Source organism: Perna viridis, chromosome 14 (genome assembly GCF_037379345.1).
Source record: "Perna viridis isolate PV_CMFRI_1.1 ecotype Kerala chromosome 14, ASM3737934v1, whole genome shotgun sequence".
In the NCBI taxonomy this organism is placed as follows: domain Eukaryota; kingdom Metazoa; phylum Mollusca; class Bivalvia; order Mytilida; family Mytilidae; genus Perna; species Perna viridis.
The window spans coordinates 28238798-28248127 of NC_142458.1; the positions used below are offsets into that span (position 1 = coordinate 28238798).

The 9330-nt window shown below is 34.0% G+C and overlaps 1 protein-coding gene across 2 annotated transcripts; it reads right to left on the reverse strand.

The window, feature by feature from the left end:
* Positions 1-1179: 1179 nt before the first annotated feature.
* Positions 1180-7510, reverse strand: LOC148598884 (cholecystokinin receptor type A-like). 2 transcript variants are annotated; one of them, XM_088561475.1, is made up of 2 exons: positions 7489-7510; positions 1180-3045 (listed from the first exon to the last, which is right to left on the reverse strand). In XM_088561475.1, the coding sequence occupies exon 2, from the start codon at positions 3022-3024 to the stop codon at positions 1771-1773; it is 1254 nt and encodes a 417-aa protein (XP_088417601.1). In that variant the 5' UTR covers positions 3025-3045; positions 7489-7510; the 3' UTR covers positions 1180-1770. The 2 variants fall into 2 exon arrangements, with proteins under 2 accessions (XP_088417601.1, XP_088417599.1); XM_088561473.1 differs by lacking the exon at positions 7489-7510 and adding an exon at positions 6086-6336.
* Positions 7511-9330: the final 1820 nt, after the last annotated feature.

Consider the following 9330-nt stretch of genomic DNA (forward strand, 5'->3'; position numbering starts at 1 on the left):
TTCCAATGCAATGCTCCTACATGTACATTTTTTTTGTAACTTGGTGCAGGCATTGTCGAAAGAAATAGTAGAATTAATCAGTTTTTAAAGGAGGCCAAACCTCCACCTTCATTATTTTGATTAATTTGTTCTTTGTTGTGTTTGTCTGTTTTACATGTCTAGTCTTTGTTGTGTGTGTTTGTCTGTTTTACCTGTCTAGTCTTTATCATTAGTATATATTTTTTGACTTCCGCTCGAACCTTGATACCCGTGATTACTCTAATATTCCCGAATCTTTTCAGAACTGAACGAATATGCGGGATAAATTATGATACTGGTAACATTTTTAAATGAATAATATGGAAAGGCAAGAAATACTACGACCGGAATACACAGAATAAAGTCTGTTTGTTGTTTGTTTACTGCTCAAGACAACAGTGACTATGAAATTACAGGAACGTTGGCTGTGTCATCGTTTTTTTTTGTATGATTAACGAAGTCATTTTTCTATAAATGTGTTTATGTTTAATATATTGACCAATAATATAATGTATAAAACGCGTTAATTGTCAGTATGATTTCCGAACTGGAAATGTGTATAAAGCAGACACATTCTTTACAAGAGTCATTGATGTATGTGTGAACCTGTGTCAAATGCCTGTGTATACCGAACACAATTAATACATTAAGTACGTATATGGTTGTCCGCTTTAGACAGGTTTCATTGTATATTATGATTGTACTTTTGAATTTGATGCCACCAAGGACTTTCAATGGCTAAAGTGTTACATAGACAAATTTAAATTTAAAAAAGTATATATATATACATACACACTGAACAGTTAAGCGGACGAATTATCTCATAACCGTAATAAATACGAATGTAACCAGCACTGAGCGGGAGTTAAGGATCTGTCACAAAAACAAAATGTTACTCACATTTAGAGTTTGGTTGAGTTAAGAAGAAAAAAAAATAGATAAATACATAAACAAATAAACAAAAATAAAATTAAAAATCCTACTTGATGTAAAATTGTAAATATACAATTTCGTCTTCATACAGGTCATATTTTCCTCATATTAAGCAAAGCTGGATCTCCCGATCTCCCGAGGAGTGTATCAAGGAATGACTTGCAGTTAAGATTAAAATTTGAACATACTAGAATCTATGGGACGTGAAATTCTAAAAAAATAATAAAATAGAGAAGGCACTTTTATTCATTAACATACAAATATAACTAAATAATATACAAGAGGTACATTTGTTCATTCGAGGTTTAAACATTCACCTAAGTTTCTCTTTGTATATAAGCGCAGTTAATATGAAAAAAAAATAAGATAAAGATTTGTATATAGAGCTTACACTTTAAGATTCAAGATAGCTATTGGAAGTATTTGCCAAACGTTTGCATGAAATTAACATGATTTTCCAAAGTTTGAGGGGGAATAGGGTTCCAACCTCCGAAACCACCTCCACGATCTGTCATTTCTAATGCTAAAACAGAGGTAGCCACTTGATTGTGTATACATATACGTAACAAATGTTACTTTACTGGCCAAATATAACACCGGCACATTTGTTTGTTCTTTTGATTGTCCGTCCATCAAGTATCATGTTTGAAGTCACGGTCATAACGTTTTTTTTAAATGACATGCAGTCTGCCACAGTGTTTCAACTTTGGTCCAAGAATGTAATAATTGCTCTCATCAAAACATGTTGTTGTATAGACAAAGTAACAAAAGTAATAAAACAACAATTAAAAAACAACGTCTTCCCGTTGTCCTTCCAAATCATTTTCTTACAACAAATCGTTTAATCTGCTTAAAAAATTCGCTACATTCCTTCCTGAATTGAACACTTAGAAAGCAGTAGATTACTGGATTCAGTGAAGAACTAAGCATATAAAATCGTAGGAATAAATTATAAGCGGCTTTCCCACCACTACTAAGACTGCCATAATGATTCTTATCAACCCCGCGGAGGATAGCGATAACGCAGTATGGAACAAATGAACCCATGAATAAGATCGTTACCATAAACAACATTAACGTCGTCTTGTGCATTTGTGACTTCCTAGACTCTATGCTGGCAACAGAAAGCGATCGTTGTCGGAATGTCCCCCTTTTCATAGACAGAGTACTGATTTGCCTTGTTGGCGCCTTTTTAGCATTTCCTGAGTTTGCATTCATTTTTATTTCTTCGTCACAGTCTCTTTGATTTGCTGAACCGTTGAGTGGAGTCGAGAATTCACTTTCCTTTTTCAGCATGTAATCGTCTGTAGACAAAGTTGATGTGCTTGCCTTTCGAATCTTTTTTGAGGACGATGGATCGATATCCGAGCTCCGCTGTACTACTTCATATCCAATCTTTGAATACGCAAAAATTAGGGCAATGTCAATAATGATGTTACCTACCAAAAGTACAAACGTAAACATTAATGGATAGTCGGTGAGTAAGTATTTATCTTCATAAAGACAAGTTTTCCCGAGGAGACAAAATTTTGGGGTTGTAGGCGAGGGTAATTGAACTGTCATACTGCCATAGAGAAGCAGAGATGGCCAGGCAAACACAATTGAAAACACTATTGCCACAATTACAATGATCTTTGCTTGTGTTGGCTGAAGTTGGCTTTTCAGTGGTTTACATATTCGGTTGTATCTATCATAGGCTATTCCCGACAAAACGAAAGACGAGCCGTTGTTCATCATGAACGTTATGTATCGAAACACTTTGCATACGTAACCTTTGTCAAACTGTAGAATGTTCTTTAAAGCCACCATTTCCATCGGCATCGTAACAAAGCAGTTAATCATATCAAATCCAGCAAGTGCGAGGATAAATATCCGGGCAGTCGTTTTCCGCCATTTTGCAAAATAGATGTAAAATACTAGAGCATTTCCAGGGCCCCCTATGAGAAACATCATTATCGTAAATACAAAACTTGGAAGATATATACTTCTAAAAGCTGTTTCGTTTGCAATATCGAGTAAAGTCTCGTTTGTAAATTTTATTGCACATTTCTGTAAGTTTGTACTATTCTCCATCTATGATCCTGAACCTCTAATCTGAAATGATTAGAAATCAGACTTTTAAATTGAATTTATACATGACGACTCATTAAAGTCGTTCAGGAATAATAATTAATGTGAGAGGATATTCCGAAAAATCCTACAAATTACAACCGTCTTTCCTGCACAAAGACATAAATTACTTTTGGATGAAAGTTACGATTACATTATATTGAATATAAAAAAATCTTACTTAAGCTAGTTTTTCTTTAGCCAATCTAATCTTGTTGACATTTATAAAGACATTAAGGCGTGCCATTACAAGAGGAGTTGTGAGTAGAACAAAGCCAGAAAGTTAATGCATTATACTTTGTTAGAAATAAAACTTGAAAAACACATTTTAACTAAGCCAAAATTCGTTCATTGTGTCGTTATATTACTTTTAGTTGATTTTGAAGAATTGTCATCGTTCAGTTATCGTTGGTTTTATTACTTTGTTGTCGGGACCTGCCTGAAGCTTACTTAAGGAGGTAGACCTAGGGTAAGGGACGTAACTCTTACAAATCATTGGAACATTTGTGTAAAGGGTTTGACATCAATCTCATGTAAGCATCAAAGGAACATGGGTTGATTTCATTTTATTTCAAATGAAAGCTTGATAAGCTTTTGTAAAATTGAATATGATGCAAACATATCACTGATTTTAAGAGTTATGTCCCTTACCCCAGGTCTACATTCTTAAAGGTGTACAATTCTTGTGGTGACCTCTGAAAGTATTTACCATTTTGTATTTAGGTTCTATGCTGGTGCATTTGTTACGTTTCACCATATCTATTCTTTTTCTATTCCAACTTCCACAGGGAAGATCTCCCTTATAATGTTTAGTCTGTTTAGAGGAAAATCTTTACTCAACAAGTTTTGTTTATTATGTCAAATGAATTACCAGCTGATTAAACAACAGTACACCTCTTTGACCATTTTATTACTAATTAAAATTGTTTCATTGCACAATGCGAGAAAATGTGTCGGCTATCTTTTTTTTTTTAGAGATAAAACTTGTTCCTTATTCTGTGGAATTTCAGAAAGAAGCGTTCAATATTGATGATGTGATATTAAAGATATTGACTTTCAAAAGTTTCCGTGGGTCAAAGTGGAAGGACGACTCGTCATTAGAGTCTACGTAAGTATCATCTAATGTATGGTCGTTGAAAGGCCACAAACTATATTTTTGCAGTATTTAGCCAACATGAAACTATAACATACATTATAGATAGAAAGAAACTTACAGTTCATGAATTGATCCGAATAAAAGACTCCCATTAAGAGTTTTGCACTTGAAAGTTTAAAAAAATAGCAGTTTTGTAGTTTTTGGCTCATACATTGAATGGACCACAACATATGTACTGAATATTCTTCTATTCCTGATATTGTAAGGCGATGTAATGAGTTCCAGGCCTCTAGTTTATATCGATATTTAATTACTTTTGTTTGTGGGTCTTTCGGATCTTACTTAAAGGTGTGTTTACATTTATTGAAGACATTTTGGTGAACTCTGGAAGTATTTACTTTTTTGTATTTAGGCTATACGCTGGAGCATGTATCGTTTCACCATATTCGTTTTTTTCAAATGGTTAAAAAAGTTAATCAAATTTAAAAAAAAAAGTATAGAATGTATACATTACTTATACTCTGTCTCCGATCAAACTAATACTAGAACTACTGAAAAAATGGTGGCACCAAAATCACTGGATAGAAATGTTTGCTCCAAATAAATTGTTTTTTTTTTTTTTTTTTTTTTTTTTTGGGGGGGGGGGGGTAGACAAAGTCGGAAATGATTATATTCGCTTTAATTATTGACTGTTAATTTTAGAATTAGTGGGTGGGGAGGAAACAACTTTTTGTTTGATGCAATGCTAATTTTGTTCTGTGTTGTTAAACATTTCGATTATTAAAAATTGTGAATTTTCACTGAATTATACTTTGCCACCAGTACCCTTGACCTGTGCATACTAAGGAAAAAACACAGGAAAATATGTTCTTTTTTAATTGCCGTTTCCATCCCTGCAAAATGCAAGCGCATACAATGCAAGCATACATGGTTGAAGTTATGTAGGCGTACTGTCAATAGCATAACTTTCTAATAGCGAGTACTTAATAAGAACAGGAAGCACTTTGATAACGATAAAGTAATCAATTATATTACTCTCTTCAAGGTTCATAAATACTTTTTCGGCAAATATGGCATAAATTAACCACAATTTTTGTTTTGTTATATATTATTGTGGTGCAGTTCGCAGGTTGGTTACCTGATAGCTACATATAACTAATCTGCATAAGACACAAGGATTTCATTACTGGTCTTACTAGAAATTACACAGAGGCGGTCATCCAACGAACTCATAATTTTAATCTTTTTGAATTGGACAAAGTTCCTATTTGTTATATAAAGCATCGTACTTGGTGTTTGGACAGTCCAAAAAGCTGCTTCGCCTGCTCCGGACACAAGGATATAGCAATTTGATCCTTGAAGCCCTTCGCAACTCAAAAATGGCAATGTTCATTTGAGTTATTTTAATAACTGAATACAAATAGCTATCCTCCTCTAGGATATATCACCCTCGACGTCACAATATATCACACTCTCGTATTCAGTATAATATAACACATACCGCCTGTAGTAGAGGGTCTTACTAGGGTGTTTCTAGGAAAGCAAAGGACACTTCCACTACCGGTGCACCTCGTCCATGCTCCCAGTTTTTATTGGAGTCCGAGTTGCTCATTTACTTTTGTTATTTTATATGCATTATTTTCGTTATTTTATCTTCTTTGTTGTGTGTGTCTGTTTAACATGTCTGGTCATTGTCCCTGTATTACATTCTTTTGATTTCCGCTATAATCTTGGTTCCCTTGATTACTCTTACATTGTTGGTAACAAAAACACTCTGGTCTTGATGAATAACAACTGTGTTTATAATCTTATAGTAGCGTCTATGTAGTATAGACGACGAGGTGGTATATAATGAACCTTGGACGTTATTATAGAATATTCTTATGTTGATATCAAGTTGATTTGAAGAATATCATAATTGAAACTTACTTGTATTGTATACGTTCTCAAAGTTCACAAAACGATAAAGTATATTCCTACTTATTCAAATACTAAAATGGGTATAATATTTCCGAACACTAAATCTCCAAGCCAGCTCACAGATGTTCTCCAAAATGAACATATAGTCTAAATATTATATTTAAAATGTTTGGGAAGGGTCAATCTATATTCTTCCTTGTACAAGTATCAAGAACTTCATATATATTTCTCTGACACTTATATTTTCCTCGCCGTTTTCCGCCGTAATCTTCAACAAAACCGATTTATATACATGTATTAAGTAGCACTCCAGCTAAAAGTTATGCAAATTGTGATTCATGACTGAAAAGCCTACATATTTTTGTTTAAATAGTGTTTGAATTGCCATAAAAACAAAAATTAATATTCGTTTTTTTCATATAATCCGTGATCTCAGGAGATCAAAATTATTTAGAATGCACGGTAGGTTTCAAAATTAAAGGAGATAACTCTGAAAAAGACACTGAAATGCAATAGAATCTATTGGGTTTTCAATGTTGATTATTTCCTAAGAGCAGTCAGATTAGAATGAATAATTACACCTTTCATAATATACATGTAGATCTATTAAACAACTGAATTACAAAAATAACCAAAGACTTAAGTCTTCAAAGTCGCTATTCGTCAAATATTTACTCTCACTCATTTTGGCTTACTTGTTACAAATGCAATATGCTCTAAAATCGGGTGATTTCCGCTAAAATCTGGATATTATTGCGTACTCTTTCGTAAACGTTATGACCCGAATGTTTTCAATCATCCGGAACAAGATTAAACAAATGGCAATGGCTATATAACTATATAGATATAGGTGTCCCGATCATACATATGACCTTATATAATCAATTGTAACGAACGCCTGTGTTTGAAAATGAAACAGGGTAATATTACATACATTCAATGCTAATCGATCATTTTATCTTTTAAAAAGGTACGTTGGGTCGCTTTTGATATTGACCAAGGAACCAGTTAAGGAACCAGATTAAGCAGCTGGCAATGAATATTCATAAATATTGGGGCTTGCTAATGTATATGACCTATATAGTCTTGTAACGAGCCCCTGTGCTTGAATCGGAAACTGGGTGATGTTCAATGCTAAACGATAATTTCATGTAGACTTCCCGTTCTCGTACAAGCAAGAAACACACGTAGATCACTCGTGCATGATAATTAAGAGGTACAATTTTATCTCGTATGAAGCTAGAACTATGACGCTATGGCGGTAAATACGACAAGGATCTGCAGGATAATGTGGCGTATAACTACATATTTATGCAAATCATATGCGAATATTCAGTACTGAAATTATTGACTTAAAAATGTGTAGCCCTTTTTAGGGTGTATCACATTTTCAAATTTTGCATGATTCTTACAAAGACAGCTACTTAAGATCTTATTTCCTTCCCCGCTTCTTTCGACGTAAGGTCTGCGCATGTAGGGTTGAGAAATCAAGCCTTCAGTCTGTTCTATATACACATCACTTACCACTGAAATTGTCCATTCATTTTCAAAGCGAACGGAGAACTGAATACATGTAGCAGGCTGAAGTCACAATGTTGTCACCATCTGGTACAAATAAAAAAGTAAACTAATTTCACTCACAGAACAATCCTTTTAATGTTTAAAGGAATGAGTAAATAAAATACAAGTTGTTACAAAACACAGTACCCAACCGATATTACTTTAAAATGTAATATTAATAAGTTGATAACCGAACTTACAATAGGATTGTAAAAAAAGAAGCTACTGCAATGCAAAATGTTATTCGAGGCATGTATTTCGTCAAAATAATTGTGAACAATCAATACAAGGCGATGGATTGTAAGACGACATAGAACATTGCAAATTAAAAAATAAGAAAAAAGAAACAACATAAAACGTTTAATTGTGCATCTAAGGTCTACCATAGTAATGTAAAACATTGAAATAAATAGTCTATACACACCATCAGTCTGGTATTTGTCTCCTGCACAGACATATAGCTGCTTCCTGAGTATCACTAGCTTATAGGTTATAGAGGATGTTAAAACGTTCACATAAAATACACACACAATTCTCGAAGCTGATTCAGCTGTACTGTGCCATAATTTGCTTTAAAAAGGCGGAGTTTAATGAAGCAGAAGTTTAATAGCTTTAATTTCAAATAGCGGACTTACTCTCTGCACCGGAGATTGGTTTGTTTCGGAATTTATTATTGATCCTGAACTTACAAAGTTCATTATAAACAGTGTCTGGACGGATCAAAAAGTCTATTGAAAACCCAGCACACACAAGAAGTTTACACTTTTAATAGCAAATTTACTTTTCGAATATTAGTATCAATTTATTGTCATAGCCATTTCCTCATTATTTTCTTACAAATGTAATGTAGTTAGAAATTCAACTGGATTATACTTTGTAATGCCTATCCAATGGCTTTTGAGGAAAAAGACAAGGAAAAACTGACGTTGACGATCGTAGAGACGTTTCACACAAACACGAAAGTTTCGAATGTTGAAACGGATAAGAAAAACAGAAAAAAGAACGCCTAATGAAGTCAAAACAAACTTGAGTACATTCCCTTACAGCCATGTCATACTACAACGTTTTAGCTAACATATGACTAGGTTCAAACCAATATCAATTACTTTGACACGCAATGTAGAAAATAAAGTAATTCCCTTTATAACGTGAGACTTACGACCTATACATAGTATGGAAAACTAATCCACAACTTATCGGTAGCGTTTTAAATGTGCAAAAGCGTATCATAGCGTTTCACTAGCGTATATGACGTATGTAGACCAACGAAAACAGCCCAAAGTCGTCCTCATCTCCATCTGATGGAAGACGCTCTTGTGCAGGATTTTTTTAATATTTCTTCAGTTGAATCTGTGACAGCAACTGTAATATCAGAGGCAAAACCTGAGGATCTTTCACATCAAAACATGAACGAAGAATGGGCGCTAAGGAGAAGATGTCCATGCTTGTGTCTCCACAGGAGAATGTATATGGGTATAAAAATTACAGATGTGTGAAGGAGAGATAGGAAACACACTCAGGAAAGACCGGGCATAGATCATGGACAAGACAGTGGACTATTTAAATTCAAATAAATGTGGGACAATAAAACCGCCGGCAGTCAGTAAACATGTGGAAACGAGGCACCTGGGTGTACGGAACGTTCAATTCTCTGTTTTTCGAAAAGTCAAAATCGAACTAGAAATTGATATTTA